Here is a 17,050-nt window from a genome sequence, read left to right as displayed (position 1 = left end):
GTTAGAGCCCAGCACCTGGCCTGTGGGGGTTAGTTCGTGAGTCCCTGGCCCCATTTTAAAGGGAGTATAATAGCCAGACTCGCCACGGAGTCATTTTTGTGGTCATTTGCCATCTCAAATAGCTGTTGGGAAGAAATATGAAAAGATAGGGGGAAAAGAGCCACAAAGGAGCCTCTAACACTTCCTGGGTTGGAAATTGTTTTATCGACTTTCATTTACCGGAAAGTAAGTTATTTCGCATTTACCTTCATAATGGTGAACGTTCATGCTTCATGTATTTGTTCCTAAGCTGATGTTGCAATAGATCAGCCTCACAAACACCAGGTAGATTGTCACTTCATGAGGACAAATGGCATGGGGACCTCATTTAATAATTGGGAACGTTGCTTCTTTTAGCAGGGGCCTCATTTTCGTACTTAAGTTGGTTAAGACTACAGGGACATGTCGTAGGGCTATTGAAAATACCAGTGCTATCCACAAGCATTGGTAATTTCAGTGGCTAAAAAAATGAGCTTATGACAACAGGTCAGAATTCTGAGTCCACAAATGTTCACATTCCCTAAGCGAGTCAGGTGATTTTTTTCAACGTTCCCTTACGGCCTGGGTTCCAGAATAAATCCTTTCCATTCCTACCAGTAGATCGCTTGCCCTCCACATCTTCCTTGGGAATTACAACCTTAAACAGTAGAGAGACCAAAGAAAAGGATTAAAGCCAAAAGATGTAAATACATATTTTATGACTTTTTGCTGGCTATCAAAGTAATACGTAATTCCTATAAAATTTAGAAAATACAAAAAAGGAAAAATCATTCATAAACATATAACCTAGAAATAAACTTGTAATCGTTTTCTTTTAGCTTTTCCCACCTCTCCCTTTTCCCTCCTGTCTTTCTTTCTTCCCTCTGTCCCCCACTCCAACAATTGTAACATAAGAGAATATTGAAAATACAATTTCGTGTTCTGCTTTTTTATTTAGAATCGTATCAGTCTGTAAATAAGTTGTGAAACCCAGCAGCTATAAAAAGATTGATAGATTTGACTATATAAAAATATGAAAGTTACCATAAACAAAACAAAAACAAGCTGAACAATAATATTTGCAACCCATATAACAAATTACTTCTATCCATAATGTACAAGGAGCCTCTAAAAAAGAATCTAAAAAATAACTCAAATTTTAAAATAAGTAAAACTTGTGAATAGGCAACAGACAGAAGAAATACAAATGGCCATTAACCATATATATATTTTAAAGATTAATCTCAATTATCAGGAAATGAAGTTAAAGCAATGAGATCATTTTCCCCCAGCAAATTGGCAAGGATACAAGGATGATTACATCTAACCTGAATAAGGAAGCTAAATGGATGCTCCCGTACACTATTGGTGGGAGTATAAATTGGTACCAGCTTTTTGGAGGGCCGTTGCTCAACATCTTTTTAAATTTTAAATATTCATACCCTTTGACACAGCATTTCCACTTCTAAAAATTTAACCCTCCTACAAGAGTGCAAATAATGTTCATTACTCCATTGTTTGAAGATGCAAACAATTAGAAACAATCTAAATGTTCATAGAGAGGGGACTAGTTAAATTATGAAACATCTTTATAATGGAATTTTTTGTAACCATTACAAAGAATGAGGCAGATCTACAGGATATAGAAATGTGTCCAAAAGTTCATTAAGTGAGAAAAGCAAGTTAATTCCTGATTTATGGTAGTGTAGCATTAAGAAGAAAAGATTGGACGACTATGAACCTGTCATTTTCGCCATAATTTTTTCAGGAATGACCACATTTTAGGTAATGAAAATAGTGCTTGTATAATCCCCAAAGAAATAACTTTCAAAAGACAAAAATCCTGTCATAAATATTTCCCTGCATTTTTTTGCCCTTCATACGATTTTAATAGCTTTCATAAAATTCTGTCATGGATGTTCCATCATTTATTTAGCTGTTCCCCTATTAATAAATAAATTAGCTTGCTTCCAAAATTTGCTGTTATGTACAATACAGCAACAAACATCTGTGTAAAATAAGACTTACGTTTACACTCTCCAAATCATCACTTCATGTAGCAGAGGTTGACAGTTTAACCTAGAAAGAATCCATAAGATGGTTTTGAATGTAAAAGGGTAATGTTTTCTACTCCTTTTAAATCTTAACAGGACCACATATGATCCACTGGAAGCAAAAGAGTTGGATCCCTGCTTCCCGGCACTCAGCTATGCTACCCACTCTGACTATCGTTTCTCTCTCGTGTTTGTGGTCTCAGTGTGAAAAAGACCAGGGATGTTATCCTCAGGATACACTTCCCAAAGCTTAGTACCAAGCCCTCTCCTTTTTATTCCATTCTCCCTCCCCAGGTGAACTCATCCACACCCAGCTAATGACTTGCAAATTTCTATCCTTTGCCTGGCCTTTCGTCTGAGTTCTAGCCATGTATATTCAGCTGCCCATTAAACATCTCCACTCAGATGTCTAAAAAAACCTCAGTATGTCCAAAATAAATTCTTTGAGCCAGAACGTGCTCATACCTTCTTTCCTTTTACCTTCTACATCCTTGCATTACTAAATCCCATTGCTTTTTTTCCCCTAGTAGTTCTCCATCGATCGAGTTCTCTTTACCTTACTGCCCCACCCTGATCCAGGCCACCATCAGTTCTTTTCTGAATACTCCATTAGCTTCCCAGCTGGTCTCTTCATGTTTGTTCTCATCCCCTCTGACCTATTATCCTTCCCGTGGCTGGAGGCTTGTTGTGAAATCAGATTAATGCTATCCTTCTCCTGTGTAAGACCTTTCAGTGGTTTCTTTTAACTCTTGGGCTGAATACTGAAATCTTCCCTGGACCCTGGTATATCAGGCTCCTGCCATTTCCTGCCCCCTTCAATATTCTGAGCCCCTTGCATATTGCCTGGCTCACAGATGGCACCCAAAGGTTTGTTGGGTGGATGAATGTCTGAATGTCTTCTCTGAGGTGACATGAATGGCATTACTATATCTAACTTGTGATAAAACCAAATTTTAGGCTTTTGTTATTTCAGTGACTTTTCAAAATTCTTTTACCAATTTAATACAGTCCGTCTTGCTTTGAAAAAATGTCAAGTTTATATAAACCCACATATTCAAAACCCAAGCCAGCCCTAAATGGTTTTGTTTTGAAACTAAGATCATAATCCAAATTCACTCTCTTGGCAAATGCCACCTCTTAACTCTTGCCCACATGCCAGCCTCTCTTCCTTAGAAGAGGGCAGCAAGTTACCTTCTCAATATTTGACAACTAGAGAGGGATTTGCTGTGCATTCCCTTACTCCTGTACCTTCAAGAATTGTGTGAAATCCAGTCAGCTCCTCCACGCACAAGCTAAGAAGCAAAGCAAAAAAATCATTTTTCCAGAATTTTGATTATGCATTTAATAATGTGCACAAAAATGGCCTTTGGGCATAATTCAGTGTCAGGATATTTGTTGATTTTCAGGTGGTTCTTGTTTCTCACTTGATGTAGTCCTCTCAGGAAGCAGTCTACCAGGAGGATTAGCCAGTGACACCATAGTACTGCATGGAAGAGAGTGTGCCTATTGTAGTGGGTTTGGAGCCCAAGCCTTGGAGGGAGGTGAGCAGAACTGAGTTCAAATCCTGACTTCATCCCTGGCTCACTAAATGATGTTGGTGTAGAGCCTACTTCATAGGGTTGTTTTGAAGGTAAAATAAGAATATGGATAAAGCACTTAGCATTTAGTGAACATTCAATGTATGTTAGCTACTGATGACACTGTTATTATTATTATCATCATCATCATCATCATCATCATCATCATCATCATCCACAGAAGGTCTTTTCAGGTTCCCTGGACACACACATACCCCCAAATGAGCAAACAGACAAAAAGCAATATACTTACAATAGTATATTGACTGTATATTTTAGGAAAACCAATAGCAAAGTTGTACTTCATTAAAAAAACTGTTGTCATTTAGATTTGGATATTAAAGTATGGATAAATGAGATGATTTCATGTTTGGGATTTGCTTCCAGATCTGGAAAAGGTGGGTCAAGAAGGGAGAAAATGCACAGCTGAAACATGGTGGGGCATTGATAGCGGCTTTCGCTGTGAGATCACTACAGGGGTCATTATGTTATTCACTATACTTTTATATAAGTTTGAAGTTTTCCAAGATAAAAATTTTTGTAAATACATTAAAAATAGCTACTGAATAGCCTCTTAGATGCATTCTTGTTCAGGGAGCCAGCTCTCAACTCACTGTCCTTTATTTCTTTTGGAAGAGTGACTGATTCTTGTGATCTAAGCAGTAAGTCTCTTGTCATTATGTTTTATGACTCTCAGAATAGCTCATGGTGGAAACAAAATAAATACAATTTCTGAATTTCCTTTGTCTTCAACCACTTGAGAATCCTCTCTGAAACCACTGTGGGCATTTTAAGTAACCCTGATTACCCGGCAAGAACAATGTACCTTTCAGACCATCAGGGAGGATAAAATAACTCTTTCTCCCCTTCGGTGCTTGCATAACAAAGGTATAGCTGTTAAATACAAGTGCTCAATAAGCTAATGCACGATGAGCCCGTAAGTGTGCATTCAGCAGTTTAGGATCTGAGCCTCTGCCCTGTATGAACTTGTAGTCTTCATTGTGTAGCCTTGTTAACTTTGGCTGCCGAGTTACATGTGGTCAGAGGAGGCTGAGGAACTCCAAAGCCAAAAACGGACCTTTGCATATTTCATATTCAATTCGGGAGTCAGAGGGTGACTTTTTTGCTTTTTTTGTTGTTGTTGTTGAAGTGAAGATATCTATTTACCCTTAGAGCGGAAGCTGACCGTGGCCATAAATGGTTCTGTAACCTTGGCATCTGTTTGAAAACCCTCTTCTGTCTGCGTGTAAACCAGGGGAAAGGATTATGCTTGGGTCCTCTCTGCTTTATAATTGCCCCTCCTAAAGCAGTTCCTTTTCTCCAACTTCACTAAAGCAAAGAATTTGAACTTATATTTCAGGGCTCTTCTTTTCCCCTGGAATCTCTCTCTAAGGGGTAAAGTGCATGGATTTTTATGGGTTTAATTACTTTGGAACAAAAGTCCCAGTGAAGTTTATGGAACTTACTTCCTTCCCCTAAAAATAAAACAGGCTCTGAACTGACCAGCACAACTCACTGTTATCCATCTGACATTCTTCTGTTTATGTCTTTGGTCAGCATCTTCTGCCAGCCCTGAGCTGAGACTAAGGAGGAATAAGGCTCAGCCCCAGCCAAGGGGGGAGGCAGGTGCATAGACAGTCTTCTGGAGTGCAGTGAAAGGTGTGCTGTCGTAGGGCTCCGAACTGCGTGCTCCAGGGGCAGAGTTGACTAGCTGGGGACATTAGAACAGACCCCACAGTGGAGGGTGGAGACATTTGGGCTGAGGGCAGAACGGATAGCCTGGGATTATGTTATGCTCTTAATCGAACCCCCTTAGGATCCCAATTTGAGAGTTTTGTCCTATTAGGTAGCATCTGGTGTGAAACGAGCAATGGCATTTCCCTCAGGGCTGGTCCAGTTCTGAGAATGCCTAAGATGAGACTGCGGACTCAGGACTGAGGTAAATAACCTGCCTCTGTGTCCTGGGGCATCCTATGACCAGGCTGAGGCTCATCCCCAGCGCTGCTCGGTTCTGTGTCCTGAGTATCCGGGCTGTGTTCCAAGACTGCTGTGTGCAGAGGGCATTGTGACGGGCAGCTTAGAAAACTGATGACAAAGCACTTTTCTCTCCCCGAACAATTCCTGCTACCTGTGACAGCTGCTGAGCAGTAAACAATCAAACCTCTTTCCCTGGGTTGTTAGTGACAAGCTCTCCCGAGCAATCTCAGGCCAGCTCTTTAGACCGTTGTGGGTTTCTGTTAGTACTTGTTTCTGCTACCCAAGGAGATCCTTTCCGAGCCCTTACCAGGCATAACGGCTTCAGGAGAGTTCAGAAATGCAGTCACCCTGCTTGGCAATATGAGAGAGTCAGAGCGCTCTGGGAGCAGGACCACAACGAGCCTGGACCGCTGGGCTGGAACATGGTGCTGATAAAGCCAGTCCCCAGGCTCGGGTCCCCCACGGCCTTGGTCTCTCCTGAAGCCACAGACTAGAGGTGGCTGGCCGAGGTTAGAGATTATAATGTTTGCATCAGTCCCCAGAGGAGCCAGACAACCAGGCGCTAATAGGGCCTCGGGTCTGAAACCACTTCTGGAAGAACAACTGAGTGAGACCGTGCTCTTGGCGGTGGCCGTGACCAGTATCATCCTCACCCCCAACCTGTGCTTTTGGGATTCCGCCTTCACGTTGGCTAAACAAATCTTGCTCGTGCTGGGTGTGTGTGTCTAGGGGTCAGTGGAGGAGGATACGGTTTCCACAGACCACAGCCCACTGAAAGCATTGCTTGTGAGGGAAGTGGGATTCTGCTCAGGGAAAGGGGCGGGAGCCTGATGGGAGGACGGAGGCCCGGTGTGGGTTAGAGGCAGAGGAGCCTCGCTTTCCTGCGGTGGCTGCACAAGTACCCAGCACATCTTTGCCTGACACCTGGGAGACACCTGGAGCGCAAGCACAGAGAGGAGGCTGGTCTGAGAAAGCTCTGCTGCTTTCACCTCGCTTATCGGGGATTCCTGGAAAACAGGACTTGGTTTTCATTCCTGGGTGTCTTCCAGTGACCACTGTCTGTAAGACCTGCATGGTCCAGCTGGATCAACTCACAGGGCCCAGTGTGGAAACCAGTCTCACCAGTTCTGTCATCACCTGCTTCCTCTGAGCCACAGCGTGATTCTGGGCTGGACAGAGACCAGCCTTTCCCCTCGGGCCAAGCAGCCCAACAGACCTTTATTGTCAGAGCAGGGATGGGAGAACAGAGCTTTGAGTGCCTCGACACAGCCCACTGGGGACGTGAAGAGGCCCAGTGAGGGGCCGCCAGCACTCCTAACAGCACAGCCCCAGGAGGCCGCGGCCATGGCAGCCTCCCACCTGGCAGGCGACTGCAAATCTCCAGGGAAGGGTAGGCACCTAGCATCGCCTTCTGGCTGGGCAGCCTTTCCTTACTGATAAGTCCACGTGGCTGCCTCTGAGCACGTCATTCCTTCAAAAACCAAAAGCATAAAGGTGTCGCCCCATAGGCAAAGCTGCTTCTCTGGACTTCTCCCGAGGCAGAGCTTAGAGGCTGGCAATGGCGTCGGTGTGTAGGACTCTCCCAGTTTGCCATGGTGCCAGACCTCCGTCTTTAATGATGCCCGGATATGCATGGCGATGGCAGAGGTGGTGCCAGAAGCCTGTGTTGGGGAGGCGGTGTTCAGGGGGCACTGCCTTTCACTTGCAGACAGTTTTATTAGCATCCAACCCATGTTCCTGCCTCCACTGAGGCCTTTTACCAGACAGTTCTGCTGCTGGAAACGCACTTCCCTTAAGTGGATGCTGCTCCTAGGGGTTGGGCGAGGGACGGTAAGTGCCTTTTTTGTCCTGTGCTCACCATAATATCTGAGGCTTCTGTGTATCTGGGGTACACCTAAACAAACCCTCTTCTTACCCTGTTTTGCTTTTCCCTGGTTATTAACGTCCCCACTGACCCACTGAATCTAAGACAGAAACCCAGGGGTCATCAATTTTGCTGCTTCTCATCTCCCTCTAAATGGTCATCGAGCCTTAATACTAACTGTGTTTTCACCAAAGCCCTGCTGACTGACCCCCTAGTTTTCATTCCATCTGTCACTGTCCTCATTCAGGTCGTCTCTTCCCTGGACTGCTTCAGCTGCCTCCAGCTGATCTTTTCTCATCAGCTGGAAATCTTAATTAGAGAGCTTCAGTGGGTCACTTTCGCCTAATATCTAAATATCAGAATTCCTTAGTGTGGCATTCAGGACACTTCACAGTTTGGACCTAACTTTGCCTTCTAGCCCTGGCATTTTGTTGGCCCCCGTGTTCCCATGCGAGCCCCCTCTCCATCCTTACTACACCACGTGGGGTTCCTGAGCCCACCTGCACCTCACACCTCTGCGTCTGCTCCATGCAATAGCCCTGCCCACCTGCCCACAGCGAACTTCTCACACCCCTTCCCTGTCTGGAAGATGCTGACTCACGTTTTAAGACCCAGCTCATTTTCTGTTTGCACTGTAGGTATGCCCCTCTCTTCTCCCACTAGAAGGAATGAATTGTTCCTCCTTGTGTTTCTCTCACAGCGCTCTGTTCATACTTCCTTTGTGCCACTTGTATTATCTGTCTCCCTCCCCACCCCCCTTCTCATTCTCCTCTCCTCCCTCCCCCGTGTGTGCCTGTGTGTGTGTGTATGCATGTGTATATCTCTATACACACACATCTATATGTATACATTTTGAACAAATATTTATTGAGTGCACTATGCTAGGCACAATGGTGAACAAAACCCACCTGGTCCCTCCTCCATGGAGCTTACAGTCTAGCAAATATTTGTCTCCCCATTATACTGTGAGTTCCTTAGGAAGAAGGATCGTCTGTACTCTTCATGCCTATCACAGTCTGTGCCACACAGTGGTCACTTGCTCCGGAATGTTCACCGAGTGAAGTCCAGTGGGCAGAGATAGAAGCCAGAGAACAGGGGGCGGGTGGGTGGATGTCTCATGGGCTTAAGGTAAGTGGGAAGCCTGGAAGTCACGTTCTCAGTTTCTAATGGGCAGCCTGTGTTTTGATATGTGGTTAGCCCATTCAGATGGAACCATCGTCTAGGGACCATGAGGCAAATGTCAAGAGCAGATCCAAATTTGTTCTCCAGATAACACAAGGAAGTGTGTTCCCTTTGAAGGGCGTGTGCAGAAAGCTCTCCCAGCTGCGTGATCTCCCATCCCGTGACCCAGCTCAGCCAGGTGGATGGCGTGGGGCCTGGCTGCCCCACCACCTGCTGCTTTTTGTTTCTTGCAGAGATCTGAAACTGGACAACGTACTTTTGGACCACGAGGGTCACTGTAAACTGGCAGACTTTGGAATGTGCAAGGAGGGGATCTGTAACGGGGTCACCACGGCCACCTTCTGCGGCACACCCGACTACATTGCTCCAGAGGTGAGTGTGCTTGCTCCTTGAGCAGCTTTGGAAATCCAGGCTCTCTAGCAGTCCCGTCAGAAAAGCCACACAGGCTGCCTTGATGTGCTGCAGCCTGGTGGGCGGCGTTGAAAGTTGACGCCTCCAGACTCCTTTGTGGCTCATTGGGTGAATGAAGGCTGAAAATGTCCTTGGTTCCTCCCGATACAAATGTGAGTCCAAAAGTTTTGTAAACTTTGCAGTTGCTTTAGGGTTTAGCCCTGAATGAGGACAAAGTACGTTCCAGGCACAGCTATTTAATTTTTTTCTTTACCTCTACTCAGTGCTTTGATCCCAGCCCCATTTAGCAGAAATAAAGACAAGCTCTTGAATCTTTCCCATAGGAGTGAGTGAGCCCACAGATATAGTTCCAAAACCCTTTCTGGTTTGGATCTGCATATACTATTACTTTGGCCTAAGCAGGCCATAGATGTTTGATCACCTGGATGACAAGGCCTCTGAATTGACCCCAGGGAGAACAGACCACCCTCTAGAGATGGAATGAAACACGTATGCCAACGTAGGAAACTCCCTTGTTTTACTTCATCTAATCCATCATTTTCCTTAGTCATTAATGATGTATTTGTTCATCAGATGCACGAAGTTCTTCTCACATTACCCCTATGCACAGATCCTCCAGGAGATGCTCTACGGGCCCGCAGTGGATTGGTGGGCAATGGGCGTGCTGCTCTACGAGATGCTCTGTGGCCACGCGCCCTTTGAAGCAGAGAACGAAGATGACCTCTTTGAAGCCATACTGAACGATGAAGTGGTCTACCCTACGTGGCTGCATGAAGATGCCACAGGGATCCTGAAATCTGTAAGTTTGGTGCGCTCAGCCAGCTTTTGAACTACTGCAAACCAGCTTGACGAGTGTGCTTCTTGGGCTTCGGGTTGGTTTGTTTGTTTTTTGAATACCACCCACCAGTAAGCTACCAGCTCTAACTGAAATCTGTGTTTTAATCTGTAGAATCAAAGAAGCAGAGTTTTCTCAGGCTGTTTTTTTTTCTCTTACGCAATAGTTATTTTGGAGCCAATGCATGAGCAGTTGATAGCATTGTTTGCCATATATCAAGTATTTCTAGCACTTGTGGCTTCAGTGTAGGTGAAGTGATGCTCCCGCTTCATCCAGTCGGGACACATAAGGCCGTTGGGTCCTGTGAACAGCACTCCCGGTTGTTTCGATACGGATTGTGTTTCTGTCGGCAACATCGAAGGGTGAAGGGGCCTTTCCTGTAGTGCTGGGAGAGGAGAAGAGAGGTTTTCCAAAGTTGTGCAAGATCTCATTTGCTTCCATGTTATCCTGGTGCAAGTCAGGTGCCAGGCCCAGGATTCAGGTGCAGTGTAGAATATCACACTGAAAAAGTCTTTCGTGCATTTAAGGCATTGTGCTGGAAGCCTTATTTTCAAGTGTGGAAGAAAGTGGATCTGATGCTTTATGTTGAAAATAAGAAAGTAACATGTAATGAGAGAATAACATATAATTTGGGTCAGTTCTGTATTAGAAAATCATGTATTATTTCCCACTAAATGCATAGGAGGAATAAAGATGAATATTCTTCAAATAGGGAAAACTCAGAACAATCCATTCTCTCCTGGATAGTATCCATGGGATAAGAATTACTTTGCTCAAATCATATCCTTTCTAGTGATTTGAGACAAAAAAACTAATTAGCCACGCTGTTGAAAGACTTGTCTCTCTTTAGAAATTGCCAGCATAGGGACTTCCCTGGTGGTCCAGTGGTTAAGATTTCACCTTCCAATGCAGGGGGTATGTGTTTGATCCCTCCTCAGGGAGCTAAGATCCCACAGGCCTCATGGCCAAAAACCCAAAGCATAAAACAGAAACAACATTGTAACAAATTCAGTAAAGTCTTATTGAATGGTTTAAAAATGGTCCACATCAAAAAATTTAAAATCTTAAAAAAAAAGAAAAAGAAATCTCCAGTCATATCATTAGTGTCATTTTAAGGACATCTTGTATACAGATCACTGTGTCCTGGGACTGATGGGATGACTGTCCCTGAGAATTCTCTACGGTGGTCTTCAGAGACCACATCATCGTTTGAGTTGAACATTAACCCACATCTGCTTCTCTCAATTTTTTTATTTCCAGTTTTTAGGATTCCTCAACCTCTTTCTGGCATTTAGAATCCTCTTAAGAGAATTCTTCCTGACTAAATCTGGGACCTAGATTTCACCCCTTTTAACTCAATCCCTGTAAAACCTAGAACAGGCACTAAGCAATGTTAAGATCATATGGAACTATTAAGATGGTTTCTTCTTAACCAGATAAATCCAATTATTTCTTTTTTAACTTTTATTCGAGTATAGTTGATTTAAAATGTTGTGTTAGTTTCAGGTGTACAGCAGAGTAATTCAGTTATGTATATACACGTATTCATTTTTCAGATTCGTTTCCCATATAGGTTATTACAGGGTACTGAGTAGAGTTCCCTGTGCCATCCAGTAGGTTCTTGTTTTTTATCTATTTTATATGTAGTAGTGTGTGTATGTTAATCCCAAGCTCCTAATTTATCCCTCCCCCAGTTACTTTAAACTATATCTTTGAGGTATATAGAAATATTTTTGATAACTAGAATATATGTTATCCAGGAATATCCTCCCTCCACAATCTTTGTTCTGGGAGAAAACAGAGCCTCTGGTACCTAAAGAGAATCTACTCTTCAGTGTGGACTGAGTTGTTCCCTCTACTTCCTTCTGCGAAGCTGTGAACCTTTTCACTTCCCTTTATTTTGGCCCCTTTCTAATGCTAGCAGCTCAGCGGGTCATGGTAGCGGGTCATGGTGTGTCACTGGCCGAGCACTGATTTTCCTAAGTGGCTCTCTGTGTTCTGCCGGGAGTCTCCCCCCTAGGAAGGAGCTTGGGTTTCACCCCGTGGCGGTCTTATCTCCCAGCTCTGTTACATTCTGGCTGAGTGACCTTGATGAGCTAACACACCTCTCTGAATCTCCGTGTCCTTGCTCATAAAATCTTATAAAATTGAGGTAATAAAATCCATGTCATAGGGTTACTGCCCAGATGCAGTGACTTCATATGTAAACCACACAGGAACACAGTAAGCATTCTGTTTCTTCCTCCTTCAAGGAGTGTACCTTAAAAGTGATTTTCTGGAAAACACTGGAAAAGGTGTCAGAGAAAATTACCTAAAAACAATCACCGAGAGGATTTCTGAGACAGTTTTGTACATTTCAGCCTCCAGACCTAAAAATAAAAAGCTTCAGTGCTGTAGCTGAGGAAATTCAGCTGTTCTTGGCAGAGGACTGAGACATCTAAACAGAAGTGTGATCAAAGAAAAGAAAGAAAACAATGAAGAGCACTGAAGACTTGGGGCGAAGCACCCAGGAGGGAAGGGTCAGGGCGTGGTGGTGAGGAACCTGCCTCCAGAGCAGCGCTGTCCGAGGGCAGATACTGACTCTTTCACCTGCTGGCTGTGGGACCTCGGGAAGATGGCACAATTTTGCCGCTCCTCGGTTTCCACATCTGTACCCTGAGGCTCTGAGATAATGCGTGGAGGATAGTTGGGACAGTGCTGAGCACAGAGTAGGTGCTCAGGAAGCAGCCACCACTGTCATCAGTGAGAGCTGGGTGCATTTTTATTATTTTTTAATTAATTAATTTATCTTTTGGCTGCGTTGAGTCTTCGTTGCTGCACGTGGGCTTTCTCTAGTTGCGGCGAGCGGGGACTAGTCTTAGTTGCGGTGCACGGGCTTCTCATTGCGGTGGCTTCTCTTGTCGTGGAGCACGGGCTCTAGGCATGCGGGCTTCGGTAGTTGAGGCTCACCGGCTCTAGAGCGCAGGCTCAGTAGTTGTGGCACACGGGCTTAGTTGCTCCGTGGCATGTGGGATCTTCCTGGGCCAGGGCTCGAACCCGTGTCCCCTGCATTGGCAGGCGGACTCTTAACCGCTGTGCCACCGGGGAAGCCCTGGGTGTATTTTTAGATCCTTTGCCCTTTTCTCGGAAAAATTATGACTCTATTTTATTAGGAAACCATTTAAACTGCTTTCTGGCTGTAATTGCAACTTGATTCAATTAGACCATTACAGTTTTTTTTTAATTGCTACTAGAAACCTAAGAGATTATCCATTAAAATTCCTTCATTTAATAGATGACGAAACTGAGGTCCAGAGAAATTGTGACTCACCAAAGGCCATTCAGCACATTACTTAAAACAAAAAAATAAATTAGAACCCTTGCGCAACTCGCACGGGAATATAAAATGATGCAGGCACTGCGGAAAGTAATATAGCAGGCAGTTCCTCAGAAAATTAAACACAGAACTACCATATGACCTAGCAATTCCATTTCTGGTTGTATATCCCAAAGAATTGAAAGCAGGGGCTCGAACATATTTGTACATCAATGTTCATAGCATTATTCACGATATCTAAAAGGTGGAAGCGACCCAAGTGTCCATCAATAGATGAATGGATAAACAAAATGTGTTAGTCAGCCTTACCAAGGAAGGAAATTCTGATGCACGTTATAACCTGGATGAACCTTGAATGAATTATGCTTAATGAAATAAGCCAAATACAAAGGGACAAATGTATGATTCCACTAACAGGAGGTACCTAGAATAGTCATTCATAGAGACAAAAGCAAAATGGTTGTTGCCGAGGGCTGGCGGCATGGGTGGGTGGAGAGCTAGGGTTTAAGGGATGTAGAATTTCAGCTTGGGAAGATGAAAGAAGTTCTGTAGGTGGATGGTGGTGATGGTTGTACAACAATGTGAACAGACTTAATCCCACTGAACTGTACACTTAAAAATGGTTAAGACGGTAAATATTATGTTCTATATGTTACACCACAGTAAGGAAAAAACCCTGGGATCAGAATCCAGCTTTTCCTGACTCCCAGTCCAGGGTTCTAAGCTAGCTACACATGGCCTTTCCCCATTTTTCTTCTACGTCTCATTACTAAGTGTCCTGTACCCTTAGAGCACCACATGTTAGCACCCAGATTACTCCCTGATGTGATTCTTTCCACTTGTCCTAGAGGCATGAGCCACTGGAGGAAGTTACCAGGGTCCTGTGTACTTAATACCCACAGAGGAAGAATCTGCCAGCTAGTTATCTTTCCGTAAAGTAAGATATAACGTTTATGATAACAATGTTAGTGTTATTTAAAGATTGTGCATTTGAGTCTTTCTCTCTTGACCTGAGATGAGCCTGTGACTGTAGAAGGAGAAACTGATACTTTAGGGAATTAGGATCCCTGTCTAGTTCCATTCGGCAAATACTTGTCAGATGCCTTCCCTTGGCTTGGCCTGCGCTAAGTGCCGGGAAGCAAAGCTGAAAAGACACGGCCTCTTCTGTTGCTCACAGCCTAGTAGGAATGAGGACACGTAAACGGATACTTAGCTGGCTGCCGAGGAGGAATGATCAAAACTCTCTCTGGGGTTAGGGACAGGGAAATGACATAAGGACAAGGCAGAGGAAGCGGCATGTAGGCTGGGTGCTGAGGAACAAATAAGCGTTCAGTAGGGTTGACAAGGGGGAGAAGGGTATTCTAGACAGAGGAAACAACTTGTGCAAAGCCCCAGAGGGGAGAGGCAGCCTGCGTGTTCAAAGAACTCCAGGCACCAGTTCCGCCGTGGGTGTGTTAGGTGCAGGGTAGGGGCTGGGAAAGATGAGTTTAGGAAATGGGACCTCTGAGGGGTTGGGGAGACATTCAGAAAGTGGTCTGTTCCTTGCAGTTGGTCACATAGGTCTGGAGCTCAGGAGAGGGGTAGGAGGTGACCGCTGTAGCATGGTAGTGAGAACAGGGGAGAAGGCATGGACTGGGGGAGAGGGTGAAGAGTAAACGGAGGACAAGGCCTGGGGACACCAGTATTGAAAGGGTGACAGTGGAAGAGGAGATCAGGAAGGAATGACTTCAGGTTGTGTAAACATCTCAGTCTGCAGCTCATCTGCTAGTTCGACTTGTGGTGAAATAGGCCAGTGGTTTTACAGTGTGATTTCCCCAGAAACTGATGCTTGCAATAACTTTTGAGTAGTGCTAGCCAGGTTCAGGAGCAAATGGTCCTTGGCCAGAAAACCGAGAGCTTGGGGAAGTATCTGTTAGGAGGTAGGTAAGTTGAAATGTTTTTAAGGACCCTGAACAAGCTTTCGTTTTGTTGTGTAATTCCAGATCAAGGTAAGGTACACTGCTTTCTTTAAAAATACAGACTTCAGGCCTTTTCCAAGGATTTTGTGACCACCTGTGATTCTGGGAGCTCGGTGACTTCAAGAGTTCCTAATGTTATGAACCTAGAGGGTATCATGCTTAGGGAAATAAGTTAGAGAAAGACAGATATTGTATGTATCACTTATATGTGGAATCTAAAAAATAAAACTAGTGAATATAACAAAAAAGAAACAGACTCAGATATAGAGAACACGCTAGTGGTTGCCAGTGGGGAGAGGGAAGGGGGCAAGAAAGGGGTAGAGGATTAAGAGGTATAAACTACTATGTATAAAATAAGCAAGCTACAAGAATATATTAAACAACACGGGAAATATAGCCAATATTTTATAACTATACATGGAATGTAATCTATAAAAATTTTGAATCACTATGTCTTATGCCTGAAACTGATATAACATTTGTAAATCAAGAATATTTCAATTAAAAAAGAAAAAGTTCCTAATGTTGACTCCACTGGGTAGTGTCTTACATAGTTCCAAAAACTGTTAGGAAGTCGTGCATGCGTTTTGGATTGTAATCATTTGTCATGGAGCTTGGTGACTATTAGAAACAGAAACACAGAATTTCAGAGATGGAGGATCTTTAAAAACACCTTGTCTAGGGCTTCCCTGGTGGCGCAGTGGTTGAGAGTCCGCCTGCCGATGCAGGGGACGCAGGTTCGTGCCCCGGTCTGGGAAGATCCCACATGCCGCAGAGCGGCTGGGCCCGTGAGCCTTGGCCACTGAGCCTGCGCGTCCGGAGCCTGTGCTCTGCAATGGGAGAGGCCACAACAGTGAGAGGCCTGCATACCGCAAAAAAAAAAAACACTTTGTCTATCTCCCTGGTTGGTAGGTGAAGCTGAGGCTGAGAGGTGAAGCAACCTCACACAGTAGAATGGAAGGAGCACACACTGGTCTGAGGCACGAGACCTCATTCTACTCCTGCCACTGCTTTCCAGTCTTTACCTCTGTAACGCAATGATGAGAACACCTACAGTACCCACTTCAAGTGAGGTAGCACCATGAAAGCATTTTCAAAGTGGTATGCACAATACAGGAGTAAGTTACTAGTATTGTTACGTCATGAGTAGTAATTTTACAGCACGCTGAGAGGCGTCATTATCTTCATCCTCCCTTTGAACAATCCACCAACATCATCAAGATTATTAAGCACTTAATTGTACATGAGGCTGTGTTAGCTTTTCATTTTGGAGAGAGTTGTATTTCTGTTTTCCCAGGAGCCTTTTTTTTTTCCAATTAAGCATTTTTTTCTTATACCTTTTTAAAATTGTAGTTGATTTACAATGTTATGTTAGTTTCAGGCGTACAGCAAAGTGATTCACTTATATGTATATATATATATATTCTTTTTCAGATTCTTTTCCATTATAGGTTATTACAAGATATTGACTATAATTCCTTGTGCTATACAGTAGGTCCTGTTATTTTTCTTTTTTTTTTTTAAAGAAGATGTTGGGGGTAGGAGTTTATTAATTTATTTATTTTTGCTGTGCTGCATCTTCCTTTCTGTGCGAGGGCTTTCTCTAGTTGTGGCAAGCGGGGGCCCCTCTTCATCGCGGTGCGCGGGCCTCTCACTGTCGCGGCCTCTCTTGTTGCGGAGCACAGGCTCCAGACGCGCAGGCTCAGTAGTTGTGGCTCACGGGCCTAGTTGCTCCGCGGCATGTGGGATCTTCCCGGACCGGGGCATGAACCCATGTCCCCTGCATTAGCAGGTAGATTCTCAATCACTGCGCCACCAGGGAAGCCCCTATTTTTCTGTTTTATGTACAGTAGTGTGT

At 44.2% G+C, this 17,050-nt stretch overlaps 1 protein-coding gene across 2 annotated transcripts in view; it reads left to right on the top strand.

The window, feature by feature from the left end:
• PRKCH (protein kinase C eta) overlaps window positions 1–17,050 on the top strand; it is a 219,929-nt gene that overhangs the window by 188,460 nt on the left and 14,419 nt on the right. For both annotated transcript variants that reach the window (XM_024748244.1, XM_024748252.1), the window contains exons 11-12: window positions 8,906–9,044; window positions 9,694–9,882. In XM_024748244.1, the coding sequence (XP_024604012.1) occupies window positions 8,906–9,044; window positions 9,694–9,882 (328 nt within the window). The remainder of the gene's footprint in view (window positions 1–8,905; window positions 9,045–9,693; window positions 9,883–17,050) is intronic.

This window comes from Neophocaena asiaeorientalis, unplaced genomic scaffold (assembly GCF_003031525.2).
Source record: "Neophocaena asiaeorientalis asiaeorientalis breed wild unplaced genomic scaffold, Neophocaena_asiaeorientalis_V1.1 scaffold698, whole genome shotgun sequence".
Lineage (NCBI taxonomy): Eukaryota > Metazoa > Chordata > Mammalia > Artiodactyla > Phocoenidae > Neophocaena > Neophocaena asiaeorientalis.
The sequence above is the reverse complement of the archived record's forward strand: the minus strand, read 5'-3'. Positions and strand labels throughout refer to the sequence as shown.